This window comes from Chanos chanos, chromosome 1 (assembly GCF_902362185.1).
Source record: "Chanos chanos chromosome 1, fChaCha1.1, whole genome shotgun sequence".
NCBI lineage: Eukaryota > Metazoa > Chordata > Actinopteri > Gonorynchiformes > Chanidae > Chanos > Chanos chanos.
Genome location: NC_044495.1, coordinates 53,436,294 through 53,458,107, shown reverse-complemented (window position 1 = coordinate 53,458,107; position 21,814 = coordinate 53,436,294). Strand labels below are relative to the sequence as shown.

The 21,814-nt window shown below is 41.6% G+C and overlaps 2 protein-coding genes across 2 annotated transcripts; both read right to left on the bottom strand.

Annotated features, from left to right (window-relative positions):
• Positions 1-345: 345 nt before the first annotated feature.
• odf2b (outer dense fiber of sperm tails 2b) lies at positions 346-7,889 on the bottom strand. The gene is made up of 18 exons (XM_030785481.1): positions 7,797-7,889; positions 7,564-7,671; positions 7,283-7,462; positions 6,946-7,133; positions 6,174-6,303; positions 5,748-5,879; positions 5,155-5,229; positions 4,899-4,970; positions 4,533-4,649; positions 4,054-4,239; positions 3,400-3,509; positions 3,161-3,296; positions 2,863-2,973; positions 2,203-2,466; positions 1,772-1,872; positions 1,207-1,369; positions 830-955; positions 346-510 (listed from the first exon to the last, which is right to left on the bottom strand). Exons 1-18 carry the CDS (start codon positions 7,887-7,889, stop codon positions 346-348), a joined length of 2,457 nt encoding a protein of 818 aa, XP_030641341.1.
• Positions 7,890-8,821: 932 nt separating this feature from the next.
• On the bottom strand, positions 8,822-13,285 carry ptgesl (prostaglandin E synthase 2-like). Its single transcript, XM_030773722.1, has 7 exons — positions 12,998-13,285; positions 12,497-12,685; positions 12,341-12,396; positions 11,693-11,845; positions 11,125-11,325; positions 10,735-10,852; positions 8,822-10,011 (listed from the first exon to the last, which is right to left on the bottom strand). Exons 1-7 carry the CDS (start codon positions 13,283-13,285, stop codon positions 9,883-9,885), a joined length of 1,134 nt encoding a protein of 377 aa, XP_030629582.1. The 3' UTR covers positions 8,822-9,882.
• Positions 13,286-21,814: the final 8,529 nt, after the last annotated feature.

Here is a 21,814-nt window from a genome sequence, read left to right as displayed (position 1 = left end):
CAGAAAAGAAACAGACAAGAAAAAAAAAAAACACAAATAGTGCTCTTACATTATTACTGTGAGTATGATTATACCAGTATATTTTCAACATCTCTGCAGACAGAGGTAGAAATACTCTGACTGTACTAACTTTTATAAATTGTCACATAGATACTTTTTGATATAACAAACATGTATAAATTAATCACAAGAATCAGTATGAAGTTATAACAAATTAACTTCATTGGCAAAATGTCAGAATTCCATAAAAAGAAAGTTTATTCTACAATAGATAGTTCAGCAACTAAAACTTTCACCTGGAGCAAACTGGGTGCTTTATTGTCCGGAAAATGGATCTTAGTCCTTTTAAATGTGTGTGTGTAATGAACTTGTTAGTGCAGAATCTCCGAACACATTAGCATAAGATGCTTTGAGGTAGTGCACATAATTCTGCAGACTGCGGTTGGAGCTATCAGACTGCTCCAGTTTGTTCTTCATGTCTTGAAGTTTAGTCTGAAACCGCCGTTCCATCTGAGGAAACACCATAAACACAAAACGTATCATATGGATAAGTTTTAACTGTAATTACATTCCTAACACATAACCACAGAAATGCACAGGCTCCATCGAGACTTAATGATTTATGAATGAAGAGGGAAAACATGACATCACCACCTCTAAGACGTCTTGTGAAGCTTTATGGGACACTTAGTTGTTTTTCACTCCATTTAAAAGACTGTAATCAAACTATGACTCCAACAGCGGGCTCTAATCTAATTAGATTTGAATGGCTTAATGTTGGAAGAGAGTGGGTGCTGCAGAAGTAAGGAGAGTTAAGGTATCTGCTCACATCCTCCTTGTTCCTCTTCAGCTGGTTTAGTTCCATTTTGGCCAGGTTCAGTTGAGTCTCCAGATCCAGAGCTTTGGACTGGGTCGAGCGCTCTTTGGAAAAGGCCCGGTCCAGACTCTCTTCCACCTGATCACAACAGTCACAAATATTTCATTCTCACACATCCATGCTGTAATGTGCATGCCAGATTATTCGGAATACATTCTTTCTTTCACTTGCTGGTTTTAAATGGTGAGCTGATGACAAACAGAATTGGAATTTTTTTTTATGGCTTTAGGTTTGAGAAAGACACTCGGTTATCACTACAGGCTGACGGCACTGAGTCCGCAGTGCTTGTGTAGATGTGAAAGTTAAAAAAAAAAAAACAACAAACAAACCTGTCTTTGCGCCTCCTCCCGAGCTTTGTCCACTTGTCTGGTGAGTCGGTCACACTCACGAGATTTCTCCTCCAGACGGAGCTGAGTGTTATGAATCATCTCCTCACGCTTGGCAATGACCTGGAGCAGATCTCGGTTTTGGGCGTTTGTGTCCTCCAGCTTCCTGTGTGTGCAGAGCAATCTGATCATTAAAATCTAGTTCACAAATCACAACGTTCATTTCAGAAGTAAAGTCTCCTTGTGTGATGAAATATAAAACACTCAGACTATCAAAAGCTAATATTTTCATATCAGTTGCAGTAATCCAGTTTTCACGCGCATACACACGTTTCTCAACATTTGTGGACCCATTTCTCAACATTTGTGGATCATTTCAGCAAACAATTTGACAACAGACACGATCTGACTGATTTCAGAAAAGCGATGAAGCACAGACACGATTATCTCGTGTGTATTTAGAAAAAAAAAGACAAATATAAAATTCCGTGGTCCATTTGATGATAACTGAGCGAGAACGAAGTGAGGGTCAGTTCTGTAAAATACATTCAGTGATGACCAGACTGACCTCTCTGTGCTCTCCATGCTGCATTTCAGCTGTTTATTCTCCTCCAGCACTAACAGGTTCTTCTCCTGCAACGTCTCCACTTTACTGCCCTGCTCCTCCACCTGCGCACACATACATACAAGCATACATACATGCAAATGTAATTATATATAATTACTTGTACAGACATGCAGCTCAAACAGTGGATTTTCTATGTGTGAAAGTCTTTTTGAAACTTTATTTAAACCTGGTGTATGCTTGGTGAAGCATGGCCTTGTAACCCCAGACTGTACTGAAGCTAATGAGATTCACCTGTCCTCACTATTATCTCTCACAGCAAGTATGGACTTGATATCTTAATGATAAAGCACCAACTGCCACTTTTGTGTTAGACCTATCACTGATAAGCTCCATGTGGTTGAGTGTGTGTGTGTGTGTGTTTTGTACAATACCTGAAGTCTGAGCTCTGACAATATTCTGCTTTGCTCAGCATTTCTCCTCTCCAATAAATGATTCTGTTCCCTGGCCTTGGCCAGCTGCTCTTCAGCACGTTTAAGAGTTTCTGGAAGGTTCTCCAACTCCTTCACCCGACCCAGCAGCTGTTTACGGACCTGTTCTGCCTCCCGCTCCAGCTCGGTCTGTAAGCTGCGCGTCTCCTTCTCGGACATCTCCAACCTCAGACAGTACTCCTCCGACTCCAGACGCGTCTTATGAAGCTTTGGATCCCAGACAAAAGGTCAAAACAAACAGTAAGGATTCTACTGCTTCCACAGAAAATCTGTCACACAGCACTAAGAAACTAATGTAGCATTAATGAAGTATTTCTAAAGCATATAAATACCTCTGACCCCATAGCAATAAAATCACTAATAATAATTAACCTCACAAACCGGAATGTGTAAATGAAAGGGGTACATGCATAAAAGTTTTGACATTGCACATATTCAGATGTTGCACTGTGGGGAAAAAAACTGTGAAAAATTGAATTATATTCTTGGGTGTAACCCATTTACATTGAAATGCATGTATTTTCATGGCTTTGACTAGAATTGTTACATAGTAGCACAGCCTTGTGGTGCTATGCAAAACCAGAGAGTGTTCAAAGGCCATACCTGACTTTTGTAGCCTTCAACAAGATTCTCAAAGTCTTTCACTGACTTCTTCAGCTGCTGGATTTCAGAGTGAGACAATGCTAGTCTCTCCTCTGTAGCAGACAGTGTTGTCTACAAGATGGGGAGTAAAAACAAAAAATGTTATATGAAAGAGAGATACAAACCAGACACTATACAAACAGCGATTAAACGACAGCAACATCAAATTAAAAGCGACTTGACAAAAATCACGGGAATTGCAACCGCCCTTTTCTGCTCGTCCATAAAACTTGTTTTCGGTGTTAAAAAAAAAAACGACCTGGAGTCGCTGGTTCTCCAGTCTGGTCGATGTTGTCTCCGACGTGAGGCGGTGCACGCGGTCCAGGAGCCCCTCCCTCTCCGCACGGGCCTTCTCCTCCGCGCCGCGCAGCTCATCGCTCATTTCGGTCAGCCGACTGCGCAGACAGACCGCAGTTAGCGCAGTCGACAGCCAGCCTCATTCATTAAGGACCCGTGGGAGTATTTGAAGGAGCGGATAAGCGTTCGTCGGTCACTTACTTGTTGAGGGTGGTTATCTCGAGCTCCAGCTGGTTCTTTTCCTTCACCTGTTTGGCATGACGCTGCCGCAGGTTTTCTGCTGTCAGGAGAGCTTCAGACAGCTGTGTCTCCTGGGACAGTCGCAGAATGATAGCAGCATTTTTAAAATATTGCATGTTGTAGAAGTTTTTACTCTTTACTCAGTACTTTCTTTTACTCAGTACTCTCTGTGTCATATTTATTACTCAACATTTCTTCTTTTTTTTTTTTTTGTCCTCAGTATTTATTGTGCGTTATTTATTGTTTTATGTGGTATTTGTTTGTTATTTGTTTTATGTGGCACTGTGGTCCTTGTGTTACGAAATCCCGTTCCCCTGTATGTGTGAGTCATGCATATGTGGAAATGACAATAAAAGCAGTCTTTGACAAACTAGATTACAGCTGGACGTTCTGAATGAAACAATCCAAACACAACCGTTATGCAGTTGATGTAACTATATAAAATAATACACATTAATATATCTCAGAGGGCACTTCCTACTTCTGTCATCTCCACTCTATAGACTCAGTCCAGTGGAGAAATACTGCATAATTAACAATCTCCTTAAAGGATGCTGTAGTTACACTCTCCTATGGCCATAAAATCATAGCTCTTTTCCCGGGAATTGTTCCCACCTTCTCCAGCAACTGGGCTGAGAGTTGTGTCGCTGTTTCCTGGCTTTGTTGGGCTCTTTGTTTGTGAGTGTGCGTGGCCTGTTTCTGTGTCTCTCGGTCCATTTCACAGCGCCCTTTCAGCTCTCTCATCTGCTCAAGCAGACTCTGGATCTCCTGCTGCTGCCGCTGCAGCGTGCCCTCCATCCTCTGGGAGAAGAAAGAGAGAGCAGTCATTAGAGGGCTCGTCTACTGAGAGCTCATTGTTGAAAAAACAGCTGAGAGACTAATTAGACGTCCAGAATATTCTGTGCTACTCGTGATAAGTTATGCCGAGTAATATAAAAAGAAATATATATTACCTATCGCAAATGTAATATAATAACATGTCATGCGAGAGTGATAATGCAAATGAAATCAAATCAGCAATGAATTTGTGAATTACACTGAGCATAAAAACATTTATACGGTTGTTATGCATAGTTTTAGCAAATGGTTCCTACTTCAATCTGAGTGCCAAGACGATTGTTTTCTGCTTCTTTGTTCTGTAGCTGCCTCTGCAGGTGAACATGAGTGGACTCCAGGGCTTTAGACAGCTCTCCAACAGTCTGTGCCTGATCCTGCCCAGAGAGAGAGAGAGAGAGAGAGAGAGACTCACAATTAGAGTTACAGGTCCTGAGATACATAATAACATATACGATACGAAACTGAATTGTAAACGTTTAATCTGCCTTTATATGAAGACATCAGTACACTGGGTTAAGTATAAAGGGAGAAAACATGAAGATAGCCATAGCAGGTCAGCGTTCAGTTTAAACGAATAATAGCAATCATGCTAATGGAATGCTGTATGTTTAAAAAGATAATACCTTCTCTGATTCCAAATTCACCGCCAGTTCACTGGCTTCTTTCGCTTTGTTACTGAGTTTTGCTTCAAGTCGCTAAGGAACAGAAGGGAGAGAAAGAGGTCCATGCAAGAGGTGAGACTAAAAAAAAAAAATAAATAAAAAAAGGATTCGCCTCAAAGAGACAATGCTGAGTTTTAAGATACAGAACAGTTTACGTGTGGCAGAGAGCAGACAGAGAAAGAAGCGTTTTGAGGTTAAGGGTGCGAAAGTTATCTACCCGTTTCTCGGCTTCAGAATCAGCCAGTTTCCTCAGAAGAACCTCCCTTTCGTCGGATCTCCTCAGAGCATCTGTCTGACGATGCAAGCATGAAAACATTCGAAGCTATCACTAAAAATCACGACAAATGGGCTACAACGTGCACTAATACAACACTCTATTTGTTTGGCATTTCATCCTTTTTTTTTTTAAACTCCCAATTTGGTAGTGGTCAATTCCCATGATTCCCTGCTGTCTGCACAACCTCCAACACTAGCCAAAGAGGGTCACAGAGGGTCACATGTTCCCTCCAACACGTGGAGTCACCAACCACTTGTTTCTCTGGGAAGCCATAACACACGTTGAGGTTCACACTAGGCTTCCATGATACAGCCTCTGCTAAGCTGGTCACCCGGCCAATTAACGGGAGACACGGTTACAGCAACAGGGATTCGATCGCCTAGTGGCTTCCCACACGTGAACACCGCCGACTGTGTTTGTGTGGATGTCATTCCAAACTGGAAACACCACAGAGACCTGGATTTGAACCCAGGACTTACTATTTGATCATCTAATCAGTGATTCATTAGATCATGCATTTAATCGTGCGGTACCTCTCGTCCGTGCTGTTCCCTCAGCAGCTGACGGAGGGTACGGTTGGTGTTGTCAAACGCTTCCAGCTTCTGCACCAGCACCTCATGGTGTCGCCCCAGCGTGGAAGAGTCTGCTTTAGACGTCTTCTTGTCCTACACAGGCCCACAGAATAACAAAGAATAGAAACCTAATGCACTGATCATATGGAGTGGTCCATTTCTTAAATATGCATTATTTCAAAAACAACATCTTTTAGACAGCTTTTTCCTATGTCTGGAGATAATGAAAAGGGGCATTTTCTTATGATACAAGAATTACTAATCAACTCATATCTGTATTGAAAATGGGCAGTGAAGCAATGTACTGGCTTTTATAAATCCATCACTGTTAATGTAAAGGACTCGCCGTAAAACTCTCTTTAAAAGGTATATGGAAGTATGTCTTACCTTCCTCACTTTTTCCATGGTCTCCCTAAGGGTTGACACCTGCTTGGCTACTGCCTGTCCGTCTATCTCCGCCTCAACAAGTTTCCTCAGCAAAGTCTCTATTTCAGGCTCCAGAGGTCCAGCCCCAGGCCTGCTAACACACAGCAGTTATTGTGGCATCCAAGTTAACGCTGATCTCAGAACAGCCATTAGGAACCACAGCACGTCAGAGACAAAGCTGATGATGTAACTAGTATGAGAGTAATGACCTATCAGACCTAAATAAGATTAATATTTTATTAAGGCCTCTCAGAAACTCATCACAAGTTGTCAAACACACAGGACATTTAAAAGACAAAATAGGTATTTGGAGGTATTTGTTGATATTTAAGGTCTCTACTTCGTAATTTTACTTACATATAAGACATTAAGCACAGAATTCAGATGCTTATCTTCCCGATAAATGCTATCTGAGAGTCATACAATATGATTAGTGGAAAAAAAACTATAGTCATCAGACAACAGGAATGGGAAGCAATCCACATATCTTAACTGAAAGACATTTTAACCTTCAACACCTTATTTATCATTTTAACTTTTGTTCTGGGCTAGGTTACTAAGGTGCTTTGGCATTGAGCCTTAACTGGAGTATGACCTGTCTCTCTGAAAAATTCAGTAGATTCTTTAAGTCAAGATAACCTTTGCTTTGATGACCTCAAGATATTTTTCATCAAAACAAAGCTGATCCTAATGTATATACTTTAAACTAAAAGCAAAGACAGGAAATCTGTACCTGTGTGGCTCCGTCTCCTCCTGTATCCTATCCATAGTGTGTTTGAGGTCAGAGTTCATGCGTCTAGACACCTCCAAGCCTTTACTGGCCCCCATCAGCTCCTCCTCCTGCTCATCAATCAGGAGCTGACACGCACTCAGATGCTGTGACTGGCGCGTCAGCTGATCCTGCTTCTTCCTCAACTTCACCTGAAAAGCACAAGTGTTCACACACCCAAACACAAACAAACTGAGACCAAGAACAAAGACAGACTCAGTAAAAGGGTTTTTTTAATTTATTTTTTTTATTAAAAACCCGACCAGGACCAAGTCTAATGAAAAGCTTCAGGGAATATTACCTCATTCTTCATGCTGTCCACCTCTGACATGAGGCTCTCAATCTGTTTCTCATATTTGCTAATGTGGCCATGTATCCCCCCTCTTTCATCCTCTTCATTGGATAAATCAGACAGCTGCAGTCGAGATGTAGTTGTGCCACCCTCAGCTACAGGTGTGATCTCCAGACAATGGGTTGAACCCTAAACAAACGAATCAAGTATATCAGCAAACATAGGCTGATTATATGATCCATCCACATGTAAAGATAAAAACTAACGGTCATTTAGCGGTAGGAACACACCTCCCATTTGTAAGTGTCTCTCCGTGCTGGAGCCTTTCCGGGAGGTCTCCAGGGAGCTCGTGTCTTCGCTGTGGAAGTGGCACTTGGTTTTCCCACATCTCGTTTACTCTGCTGAAGCGGTCATAGAGGTTATTTACTGAATTACTGTTCACAGTTAAATGCCTACTTCTCATAATCCGGTATAAAAGGAATCCTGTCACTTATAGCTCTAGGGCTTTCACTTAATTACATACATGGCACTTCTCACTCCTCCTGAGATGGACGTGCACCGGCGTAGTATCAGGCACGTGAACGTGAACTGGAGGCGAGGATGAGGGATTTTTCATCACTGGTCTCCTAGTGTACAATCGTGTCGTTCGTAATCTGACTTCCTCCGGACTTTCGCAGCAAATGTAATCGCCACTCTCGCAATAAACCGATTTATAACGATGAGTGGCTAATCAGTTGTCATGCCTAAGTAGTTACCCATCAGCCGAACATAACGTAAATTCACGAGTGCATGTTCCATGAGATTGTGACCCCTTTATAAGATAGTGGAGGAAAGTAAGGTTTTTAAATTAGCAGGCTAAGCACTTAAGCTACGCCCTGTTTGCAGCGTCCCAAGCTATCTGGTCATTTCAGCAGCTTGAAGGAGCTTCCCATGAACAACCATCTCTTGGGCAAAGTGAATCGCTCGAGTCATATGTTCTCAGTAATAACAAAATACGTTATCAACCGAATTGACACTCCAAAATAGCATACTTTGTGGTACTATTTACTGTACTCACGAGCCTTCGCTACGCAGCTCTGTTCTCCTCAATGCCCAGCTTTTGATTGGCCGATTCAAAATTTTCTGGGAGGTCATGCCGGTACGGTTGGACGCGTTACCTTGGCTACCAAACTGTTGGAGGAACCACATGATGCGTTTCCATCCCATCAGGGTTTCTCTCGCAACATCCATGATTTCCCCCACATAACAGCTGCACAGCCTCTGAGGTATTCCATTAATCGCTCGTCGTCATGAAATTTAAAAGGAGGATCAGAGATTTGGCAAACTGCCGAAGTAATAAATTGGTGCAATAATTCTGGCGCTGCACAAAAGGAAAAAGAAAATATTTCGAGCAACTCATCATACATATACTACAATAAGCATTTATAGTCTATTACAGGAGTCTCAATGAGACCAGATATGTGCTCTATAATCTGTTTTATTATAAATCGATGCACACAGAGGCCAGAGTATCAGATTTACTGTATTTATTAGTCATTGTCACAAGTGTGCATATTGGGATTTTATCATTATTAATCATCAATTGCATGGAAATGATAGAAACACTGCTACCAATAAAAGGGTGTCTATAGTTTGCCTCACCACACACAATTCCAAACCATAAGTATAAACTTTTTGAAAAGTTTTTTGAAGGAATTTCCACCCACCAAATAATGACATCCTCTAGAGGAAAAAATTACCAAAAAAAACAGTTTATGCAAAGTCTTCCATACATCCAGTGAACATTCAGCACAAGAGCACAGACCAAAATTCAGATGTAAAGAAAAAGCCAAGGTGAAATGAGGTAGCCATAGCCACAGTCTACAGTACCACAGTGGAAATGGTTTAAAGTATATGGGCAAAATACATGAAATGCCTGTCATTGTTTGTATATATGGACTGTTATACCAATAGATGAAAGTTCTAAATATTGCTGACAGTAATATTCAAACCGTTGTAAGTATGAAGTGCAAATGTGGACAGAAAATAGGCTAGAATGAGCACAAAACCAAAGACTTTGTTGTGGTGGTGGTGGTGGTTGTAACGGTGACCAACAAAATATTAAGATTGTTTTCACCAAGCCTGGACCCCTCTAACAGTCCTCAGTGTATCAACAGTTAGTTACGCTTTCGCTGTTCTCACAATGTTTTGGCTTAGTTTAGACCCTATGACGCCAAAGAAAAGAAAGCGTAGCAGGAAAAAAAAAACAAAACAATGTGATTAAAGCTACACTGAAAATGCATAGCAAATAACCGACGTTAAGAGCAAAATCAATATAATCTACAATATTTTTTTTTGTTTGGGCACATTTTTCCCCCCCAAATTAAATAGACACCAAGCTCCATTCTTGAGGTCACAGGGTAATGGCTCAGAACACTCCAGATATACTCAAATATGAACCAGTTTCAGAGGGAGAACAATTATTAATTCACCAGTATGACCTCTTTTTTCTTTCTTTTTTTTTTTTTTTTTGCAAAAGCATTACCATTCTGATGGCATTAGCTCTTTGCGTTTTGGGAGAGGCTGACGCGTGTTAGGCATTCTGCATCGGCGCCAACGTAAGCGCAGCCTCAGTTGGGAGCCTCTTTGTGATGCGTGGCCTTTTCCATGCGTCGGTACCAATTCTTCACTTTAGTGTTCTCCATCATGTCGTCAAAGGCCTGCAGACCCTCCATGACCCTCAGAACACCAAACACAGCCTAGACAAAGAAGCATAAAAGAAATCGTTCAGATAGGCTTGCTGAATTCAATACATGCACAAACAGCACAAGCCATTGTTAGCAGACCACACCATCTAAGTCTCATTACTCATCTCTCAAGAAGGTGATCCATTGGGGAAGAGACATCTTATAGCCCAAAATGTACATGTGCTACGCCAGCTGGCCTTAGTCACCACTGTTTAGTTGCTAATGACTGACATTGAAAACACAGTCTCTTAGATTCTATTCAAAAGCAAACTGTTTTCATAAACTTTTAGCAGTGGTTGTGCAGTTGGTGGGACCAGAACAGTTTTAGGAACAGGAGTAAAATAGATTTAGGAGGACTGCATGCATTTTGATCATCCAGCATTTTAGTCGAGATACACAGGTTAAGGTGCAAGACAACACAAAAAGTAAACAATACATAGCAACTGAGCGTTGCTATTTTTATGGTGATGGAGCAAGACAAAGAGGCATTGTGTTCTATTAATTCATTAGAGAATACAGTGTAACCCATCTTCTTTCCACTCTAAATAAATACACTTTGGTTAAAAACTCTATATAAAGTCACATGGACATGGATTCCGTCATAGAAAAGCCAGTATATTCTTAAAACTACAACTTTCCTATAACAGAATGTCAAAACATTCAACAGAAAGAGAACAGGACGAAGTATATAAAACTACATGTACTGAATGTTCTAGATCCATCAGAGGAACTTACTAAGTCTGCTAGGTTAGGGTTCTCACCACCCATAAATTTCCTCTTCTTGCCAATGGCTGCCACCCATTCATTGACAGCCTTGTACAAGTCTTGTCTCACGTCCTCCTGTAAATTGTGTCTGTGTTAGAGCGGAGAAAAAAAAAATGGAAGAGCGTACAGTTAGAATGGTAAAGATTCAAAATCTTCCACCACCTTCCAGGCCTTTAACCTTAAGCTCAGAGAACAACTCATTTTTAATTATAACTATAATTATAACGTGTGATATCTCAAGCAAACACAAGTATATTACCAATAACAGGCTAAATAAAACACAACGACCAAATAAAGATACTCATTCAAAGCCTTACATGATGGAGTCTACTATTTATACCGAGTAACAATGTCACCCACTTGTTTTTCAGTCTCTTAGAGATGATCCACATTGCGGCAGCTCCAACGTATTTTGCAAAAAAGCCCTCAAAGGTGCCAAACTTGCCTTCACGGACAATGTAATCAAAAGACGCCAAGGCTTCATCTGGCGTGCGGTACACATTGGGGGAGATCAGATGCACCAACCAGTCATCAGCCCAGCGACGCCACTTTATCTCCTCTCTGAGAATGAAGAAAGAATAAATTTGACCGAAGAATTAAAGAATCATGCTAGACAACAAAAAGACAGCTAGCAAGCAAATAAACAAACAAACAAACACACAAAAAAAGTTAAAAAACATAAGAGGCAATGCTGCAGCAGTAGTCAGTCTCCTGAAATCATGTGTCACATGTTCCGTGATTTCATTTTTTTTTAAATACCAAAAGAAACATCAAATCACATGATCCTTCCAAAGTACATGCCCTCCAACGAGGAAAAGTTAGGTCACACAAATAAACCACTCGTACCAGTGTTCACCTCCAGCTGAGGGAAAATATTGTGGAATACCACCTGCGCTGCTGCAGGGAGTTTGAAATGAAGTTCACCTACTTTCTGGATTCCTTTTCCTGATAAATCTGTGCGGCCTCTGCGTCGCTGATCATGACCCAGTACTTGTTGCCGAACTCAACGACCTCCTTCCCGCTGTCATTCTTCGATTTCATTTCAGGGTAACACTGAATGATCTGTTCGATCGTTTTCTCCCTGCAAAAACGGATCCCCGGGTCAAGGCGACAAGATCGCGCGCCGACACAGTAATAAAACGTCACCAGTGGAGAGAACATAGGCATGTGGTAAAGATGGAGCCGGGTAATCAGAGCTAACTATACCTCTTTGGTCCTGGTTGTAAGTTTAATCTATCCACAGCACTCGGAGAGATACCGTGTGTTTCAAGAACATGATGCACAAACGCAAATAAGCAAAAAAAAACCGAATGTAACAGTCGTGAGTCAGAGTTTGATTGGATGCAAATGGAAGTCTTTCTCTATCCTGTCCTCAAGGCCCTCGGTCTTGCATGTTTTTGTTTCAGTTCTGCACAGGTACGCCTGACTGGTCAAATAACTGTCATACAGTGGGCTGTTTAAATCAGGTGTGCTAGTACAGGGCCGAACCAAAAATGTGCAGGGTAAGGAAACTTGGTTAACCTTTTTGACACATTACATAAACAACTGACGGCAATGCATAGCATATCATACTCACTTGGTAATGAGATAGGTTTTCAATGTACTGATAATGACGGAAGAGTCGTTCAGTTGCTGATAAATAGAAGACAAAGATAAAGGTTTGGGTCACTCTACGTTTACTAAGCACAAATAATGCCAAACGTAACTTCAGGACACAAGAATACGGCCTTACCACTGTTCCATTCACCATCAGGATAGGTACTTTTCTATACGTGGACCACTTGATCTCCTGTCGCATGACCGGGTTGACTTCCACAATTTCGTAGGGAAGGGCATGGTAGTCCAGAAACGCACGTACTTTGCTGCAGAACGGACAGGTCTTGTACTGGTACAGCGTCAATTTTAGCTCTGTTCCTGGTGCCTAAAGTACAACAGAGGATGTGTCCATGGGTCGCGTACGTGAACCTCAGTACGTCATTAAAAGCTGTGTCATGTAGCTAAAAGTCATTAAGATACAATAACCCCGAAGTCTGCAAACTTTCCACCTAGTCCTGTGAATTACACCGCCTGCCATCAGTTTTACTTAGAACTTGCAGGTGAGCTGTGCACAGTCAACAGACCAGTTTATTTTATTGTCAATGTCTAGTCCAATAAATCACTGAATTGAACTCATAGACAACTAAAAGAGCAAAGAATACATGACCTAACAAAGCGACTTATTCGTTATGCATACCTTTGCTTCTTCTTCTGCGAAGTGACCCTTAAAAGTGAGCTTGAATGTGTGATACAAGCCAAGACCACTACCGAGCAAGAACGCACACCCGAAGAGCCCTCTGCCTTGTCGCTGTGCAGTCAGCAAAAGTCTGGGTCGGAATCCTGCACCGCCGGTCCCAAAAGATCTTCCTGTGTTTTGCAAAGATACCCTCGTGGCGAGAAGAGAAGTATTTGTTGAACGGCATGGCGGAATCTCAAAGGCTAGCCGGCCGACCTTACAAAGTGATCTGGCACAGGCCGCGGCCATCTTGGTTTTACATAAACTCCCACAATTCAACGGAGACCAAACGGAATCCTTGGTTGGTTGGTGGGAGTGTTCAAGAACGTCCCAGTGAGTATAACGGTTCACGACTTGACTGATCTGACAAGGCTGATTTAAAAACAAAGGGACGCGGTAACACGAACCCTAATGATACCCTTAGAAAGCAGACGAAGCCCAAGTTCGTCCTGGAAGATTACATCAACTAGCCTGACAAAAATTTGTGCAAACTGTTTTAATTTGCGCTGGAAGAACAGAAGATCTCGTTCGACTGAAAAGAAGTGACAAACGGACAAAGAGATAGAAACTAGGAACTCCACACTTAGTTTATTGTAGGATAATCTAGATTATCTAATGAATAGACACCTTGTGCTGTTAACAACAGCAGATGGCAATGTACGTCTGAGTAGTTCAAACTTATGCACACGCACAGTTCAGAACTGGACCTGAATTTGTACGTCTACAATTATGATTTTGCCTGTCAAAGCCGTCGTCTGCAAATGATCGCCAATACAGTGTGATGCTGTCTGACCTTCTGTCTGACAAAGGCCTATTTGCTTTGTATATCTTCTTAGTATCTTGTCCTTGTAAATATCGGATTCTTGGTTTGTTGACTAAAAATTCTTTGTAGTATGACAGAATATTAAAAGAAATACGAGGCTATCTTTATATTGTCCTCTCGTGACAGCACCATGGCTTAGACCCATGCAGGTATAAATAAGTAGGAAACTCTGCAGTAATATTCCTGGCTAGCGCTTTGTGTTCCACAGGAGACTGCGCTGTGGAAATATCCTACTGGATCAGAACAAGGAACACAAACCATTGTGTAGATCTTTGGTAATAAACAAAGGAAAACCCTCCAAGACAACACAGACTCTTCGAGGCACTCGGTTTGTTTATTTCCAAAGGTCAGGATGTCCTCTGGAAACATGTTACTTTGCGGCAACAAAGTCACTGAACGACCATAAAAAGTGAATAGAGTCAGGGTGGGGTATCCAAGGGTTTCCATCCTGTCTAGGCTGTTGTGCGTCACGCGTGCCCCATAGGTTGTCCTGTTACCGTAGTGACTTGACTCATCACAGCGGGGTTCAGACATTTGGTTGGTCAAATCAGTCTGAAGTGTATTACGCTTTTTTGATACTGAGCTTTCTTTTTTCTTTTTCTTTTTTTTGAGTCCCTGTGCCCATTTCAAAGCGCAACATCAGAGGTGGCAAAACTTTCTCTACTTATGATTGAAGACTGGCAGGAGTACAACAACAGGGTCATAAAATATTCTCCGATTTCCCAGAAAGAGCATCCAGAGAAAATTCTGACAATCTGTCACATAATGAGAATAGACAGTTGTGTAGCATCTTTTTAATTAGTACAATTAGCTAGGACTCAAAGAGTACCAGCATTTGAGATGCATGTTGTGAAACATGACTGAATCATGGAAGCACTGCTGAAGAGAAAAGAGAGAATTTTGCTATATTAATTAACTGACGTCTATAATCGCATACTCTAGTCAGAGGTGTCAGGCTTTCCCTCATTATCAAAAATACTTTTTCGGCTACATATCGAAGCACACATGTCAGCTTCCATCAACAGGGCAAATTCTACCATTATTAATACAAAAATCACGACGCTTCTTCAGCTCGACAGTTATTAATATGCACTCGTGCCATCTTCTGAGTCGCTGAGTAACTTGCACATTTTTCAGGTATTCTGTGATATTTGTTTTTCGCACCGATGAAGGCTAGGCCTGGACTTCTCAAAGACAAGTGCTGTATTGCTGAACGGAACGTTTCTCACACCCAGAGGTTTTTCCACCGCGCTCTCAGCCCAGACTCGTCCAACATGAAGAGGGACACAGAGGCTTTAAGAGTAGGCTCTGTTCCTTCTCTGCACCACCCTGTCCTGCCTTTGTTTGAAGGAACACAATCTACTTTCAACCTGTAAACTATAACTGTAGACTGTAACTCCACTGACAGGCTGGTAGCTGTGTAGCAGAGGTGTGCTAAGTGGGCTAAGGTGTGTTAATTACAGATGCTTTCTACGTTTATTATAGTAGACAAATGATAAGCGCGGTGCAGCTATGATGTTCTGTTTGCTGTGTGATTCATCAGTTTGGACACTCTGTGTTGTTTTTGTTCCCTAAAAATGGTTATGTCTTTACGTTGACCGAATACCTCTGGATTTGAGTGAGAAACTGCTGAAAATCAAAGGGAGCAAAACACAGTGAATGCCGTAACTAGCGTCGTAAAGGCCTTTATCAAAATAAGGTTGAATGTATAAATGAGTTGCTGAAATATGTTGTTGCTTTATGTATTTTGAGTGAAAAAAAAAAAGAAAAATAGGACAGATTTACAATAGCAGTGCTTCAGCCACATTTGTAAAAAAAATCACTGTGTTTTCAAATAACTCAAGTACTACAGTTAGATAAAGCTTATTTTTTTTCTCTAATTGGAAGGTAATTGGTATTAATCATAATGAAAATGGTGGTGTCATAGCTTAATATTTTACGGCGTGTAACTGAACTGGTCTCACATATACTGCAGAGTTCCTAAGCATCACCTATCAAGCGTAGAGCGCGTTGCAGTTTCCACGGCAACAGCGATCCCTCCGTTTCCTCTCTGTGGTCGCGCAGGGGATGTTCACTGCATTGCTAAACAGTTTGCACAGTCTAGAGCTCTAATTATGATAGCCCCTGTGTCTCAATATGACCTGTAAGTTCTCCTCCTCTCGAAACAAAAAAAAAGAGATTTTCCAGTCTCTCGGGAGATTACGTGTCTCACCCAGTCTCCCTCTCAGACTCCACGGGGCTTCTCTGATTGAAATAGTACTGCTTACAAAATGTTGTGAACCGAAATGCGTTTATGCTTCAGAATTGTTGCAGATATATCTCAGTGAATTCGGAGATATGCAGAGTTTGCCCTCGATCCCATTTTGAGCTCTGAGAAATGACTTTCAAGCAGGCTGTCAGAGGCTCTGTTGACATGGTTACTTTGATCTATTTTTTTTTTTTTCTCTGAAACATATGCTTCTTTTGGTTTTGAAATATAGATCCAAGCAGAAAATATCAAGTAGCTTTCTTATATACTGCTTTGGTGGTTATCTAGGCCAAACAAAATGACTTTTAGATGCTGTCAGCTTTAACGGAATTTCATTTTGACAAAAATGTTGGTGTTAGTTTTCTCACAACAGACACAGAACTGATACAAACTGATACCCTATAGCAGGTCTTTTCATGTCCATATAATAAAGTAGTAGCTATGAAAGAAAACAGTTCAATTAATAGTCCCTTTTCTCATTATTGCCATGTGGGGAAAAAATAAAAGTTTTTTGGTTGTGTAATGCATCTGTGGTCAAAAGCTTTGTGACCCAGATTTTGAAATAAAGTTCTACTATTAATTTTCAACCCCTTAACATCTTTAATAGAGAGTGCTGTTCCAGAGACACTAATCATGAGAGAGAGAGAGACAGACAGAGACAGAGACAGAGATAGACAGATACAGAGACAGAGAGTGGTGTGTGTCTGTGTCAGAGGCCCAGACTGGTGAAGACCCAGACTCCCATTTTAACAGGTCACTGGGCAGACTGGTCATTAGAGTGTTGGAATACATTGTCTGAACAAACTTTTCAGTTCAAGCAAATGTTGAGACTGCTACGTGTCTGTGATTCAGTGGTCATTTATTTCCACCACAACACCACACACAGATCTATACACAAACACTGTGTCTCCATGGAAATTGACTGGGGATATACACAGTTCCCAGCAGGCGTGGAGGCACGTTGGGCTAACAGCTACAGCATGTCTCTGATCATTTACACGTGCCCACCACTTTTCCAGCTTATTTCAACAGTTTCATGGTAGTTTGGGCAGGTCTTTTGATTCACTGGGTTCGGAGGGAAAAGAAAAACTGTAAAAAAGGGTGTAATCACAGTAGCATTAGAGTGGGGAATGAGGAGAGAGAGAGAGAGAGAGAGATGTTCACATATGTGTGCAGTGGAATACTGAATCAGACAAGTATGTAAGAGCTGCAGAAGCTGAGATAAGCTGCCGCATACTGAGCATAGGTGTGTGTGCGCGTGTGTGTGTGTGCGCATGTGTGTGTGTGTGCGTGTGTCTGTGTGTGTGTGTCTGTGTCTGTGTTTGCAGTGTAAAAGCAGCTGTTAAGCAGTAAAGCCAATCTCCTTTGAGAAACGCTCTACTTTCCTCTCCGCTGCCGGCAAAAAAAAAGAGAGACAAATAGAGAAGGGGCAAGAGAGTGAGAGAGATTTATACTGCGAGTCAATGGGAGGAAGCTGTAGAGGGAGGAGAGAGGTGGGGTGTGTTCTCTCGTTCAGATTCAGATTGCTCTCTGTCTCCAGAGGCAACAGAAGCAGGAGCAGCACAGACAGACAGTTAGTAACAGCAACAGTCAAGTTCCTGCTTGTGATCTTTCTATGAAATGCACATTAGACGTGCCTGAGAGAGAGAGAGAGAGAGAGAGAGAGAGAGAGAAAGAGAGTGGTTAGGTAGTTGTGAATGTGCATGTGTGCGTGAGAGAGGGCGAGAGAGAGAGAGAGAGAAGGAGAGAGGCGATCTGTTGCTTGAGGATCAGAGAGGAGTAAGCTCCTGGTCCCACTCAGAGCTCTCTTAATTAATGCCAGTCATGGAGCCCAAGTCTCTGTTCAGCCTGCAGAAAGCGCTGGCGCAGCCGGTGAAGATGTGCATGTTTGATTTCCCTGTTTCCATCTTGGATGATCTGGTAAGCAAACCAACCAATACTGTGCTGTTTGTACATTTTGCTTTCAGGATGCTGGTGCTGGATCCAGAGTAAAAACATTCAATGTATACTCTAATTCAACTTCAGCAATGCTGCTCTGTACATAATTACCTGTGTTAATTATTTTCTTTTTTTTAATGTTTGAGCTGCTATGTGCGTCTGTGTGTTTCTACGATGAGAACGTATGGATTTTATTCATTTTTTATGCTTATTGTGTGCATGATTGAAGTGAGGCACATGTTTGTTTATTTCATCTTTCATCAGTGCGGCTGGCTCAGCTGTTCCCTTTCACTTTGGCTTAAAGCCAGAAAGCAGTTAGGCAACCAGTTCCCTATAGAGCTCTTACACACTGGCATTTCCAGGAATGCATGTTGGGTCTTGTCTCGGTCTTAATTAAATATACAGCAGCATAGAGTGTTGAGTAAGAGCCGCTGAGAGAAGAAGAAAAAAAAGGTGCACCTTGTTATGCCGGATAGTATGTCTTGATTAGAGAGAATGATTCATTCTTGGTGGGTCTTTTTTTTTTTCTGCAGTAAACTGCAGCTAAGGTCTCTGGGCTGTTTCACAGTATAGCGCTTTAGCCAGAGAAATGTGTGACTGTACTTTACCTTCACCCGTCAGCATATCTGCAGATCCACTTAGTATGTAGAACCGTACTGGTATGTAACACCGTCTGATATTTATGTGGTCCAGTCCTGCCTCACAGCAGATTACCGTTTCTGTGATTTAAACCGAGAGTCAGTCTTCTCAAGTGTTTCTTTTATCGCGCTCCGTTGATCACCTTTGCCTTATCAAAATATAACAGAATGAGGAATGAAAGAAAAGTGACCTTTTTGGATACTGGAATTCAGCAGGATCCGGGTCTACAGAGTGAGCAGTGTTTTGTTTTGTTTTGTTTTTTTTTCATTCACCTCGTTGCTTTGACTCCCTTCTTTTAAACCGCAGTCGTTAAGGCAAAATGTTGCGCAACCATAAGATAAGCATAGACGGAGGATTTACAGAAGCCGACATTTGTCAAAGAAGTCAACAGGAAGAGGAGGAGAAGGATACAGTCACTCCAGTCTTTTCACAACATGTCACTACACCTCCACTACACCCATTTACCCACAGCTTTCTCTCAGCACCTTGAACACGCCTGCCAGTTTGGGCACGACTGTCTAAATTCAGTCAGTGAAAGCCTGGCGGTTTTTGTTTGTCACGTCATTCAATCACTGTGGTCTCTGATTGACCAAAGAGTACACATACTACTTCCCCAGGCTAAAAATTAGCAGTTGATTAGGAGGCAAGGCCTAAAAAGCATCGTGACCCCAGAAACTTGAAATCAGGGGGACAAGACTGATATAGGGCAATCGGTCAGTTAATTAACTGACTCACTTAAATAGTTCCAGACAAGGCTACAGGGTAAAGAATTAAAGACGCACAATGAAAAATACCAGAAGTGGTAATTGCATATTTTTGTAGGAATAATTCCTGGTTATTTCTATTGTCTCGTTAATATCCCATTCAATTCGAAATCCATCTAGATCCTGTCAACTTCAAAAATCTTTTCTTATTCTTTTGTGAGTCATTTTGGACAAAAAGCATCTGCAAAAGGATCAAATGTAATGTAATATTCTCACAGACCGGAGCCAAAATGGCATGAGTCATTCTTTCCCTCCTCGATACCAAAGAATATTTCTGTCAGTCATGCATTCCCATGTATATGAAAAACGAACAGATAAAAAAAGGAAGACAGGGTGCCAAGTAAGACGCATCTCTGTAAGCATCAGATTTTAAATATCTTTACTTCTTTGTAAGGAGTATGAGGATACAAAACGCTGTGATATGTTTGGTTTTTTTCCTCATTCGTATGTGACCGCAGGGGCTTTCAAAAGGAAAAAAAAAAGAGAAGGCACTTCGTTGGCTCTGAGTGTGAAGAGAAAGCATTTTTTAAATGCCAAGATCTGAACAGCAACTCAGTCTCAGGGTGGTAACGTAGCGCTGAAAAAAACACTAAGTTCAGCCAGCAAGAAGTGTCTTGGTAGCAGCCAAAGAACGATAAATATGCGAGAGAGAAAGAGAGAGCGACAGACAGAGAGAGAGAGAGAGAGAGAGAGAGAGCGCTTTCTCAGCAAGTGACTAGGGGACATTCTGAATGAGCCATAACTCAGTTTGAAAATGAATCCTTTTTGGTTCAAGAGCACTCTCTCTGTCTGTCTTCGCACAGAGAGCGCTCTGTTTGTGAAGACACCACGGCAACTGTTGTAATGCTGTAGATTATATAAGATCTGTCAGTCAGGCTCTGAGTGAGGGCCTGGAAGGGTCTAGTTCACAATCTGTGAATGGAAACACTTGAGGACACAAACAACCAAGAACTGAGAAATTGTTCATATAGTGGGGAGTGTAGATGGTATATTCAGAGTGGAATCTCACTCTGATTGAGATAAACAAGCTAAGATTCATTCGTTTCAGTTAAAAGCCAGGGTTGATGCTAAATATTGATGATCAATACTCATACACTCCTACACTTATATATTTAGAGGAAAAGTAATTCACACCACTTCTGCTACCTTTCATTGATGTGTCTTTATATAAACGAACAAACCATTTAGTTACTTTGACTAAATGTCCCCTCATCAAAAAAAACAAAAACAAAAAAAAAAACATGTTAAACCCGTTTTTGTTTTCCTGCGATGACTTCTTTAGTACTTTCCGTTGGCCCTGGGGAGTTCCGTACAATCCTTTATCGCTTGCTATTGGCCGTTGGGTGGTTTCATTTTCCCTTCAAAATACACAGGTAAATCTTAAGGCGGTTTCTGCATACCTGTCGAAGCCCGCAACGATTCGCGACAGACAGCCATGTTGCAGTCTCTTTCGGGTTAAAAAGTTAATGTTCTATGGCTGTGTTCCTTGCCTATTGACACAGCTGTTTGAGTAAACAGAAGCCTGGAAGAGTCCAAAAGAGGGTCAGCCGATGCCAACCGATATGAATCCATGACTTGACATCTCGCCGCATTCACACGAGTTCGGGAAACGGTTCTGAACCTCGTTTGTGACTGCTTGAGGGTGGGCAACTTGTTCAGTCAGTAATTAACGGTGTTAATGAAGAAGGGGGATGCGTTGGACTGAGTGGACATGCGGACTGCTGACGAAAAGAAGTTGTCTGGCGTCTGCTTCTTCGTGTTCGGACGTGTACGGTGAAGGAATACGCATAGAAGCTAAAAGACAGGTAGGGAATCCTCCCCTCTCCAGCGTATATGTTGAGGAAGGAGGCATTTATAGTTATTGTTTATACACACAACAGCTGGGGGAACCCCAATAAAGTGTCAGTGCGGTTTCCCATTATCTTGGGCCTTTACGTTGCGTTAGACGGCAGGCATTGTTTGTTGATATAAAGAGTGAGGTGAATCTGAGGCATTATGTGTGCATGTCTCGCTGAAAAGGTCTTATGTTTTTTCCTTCTCGTATCAAATTAATGGTTGTCTTATTATATATATAATGATTTCTTGAACAGATCACTGCAAGGTTTATAAATTTCTGTTACTTATTGTTATGGTTCCAAAGTAGACAGATTGCGGACATTGACCTAAGACAGTAAAACCCACGACAGTAAAATTTAGGCAAAAGCTTTAAAGAGCGGTGCTGTTCAGAGGAGCATTTCCTAGTTCCAGTTCTAGGAACCTATTGGATGAAAGACATTTTCATTTTAGTCCTGCACTGATTTTGCTGATTGATGGCTTGAAGCTTTGTAGACGCTGTAAATCATATTTTCTGGTGATGGGCTAGACTG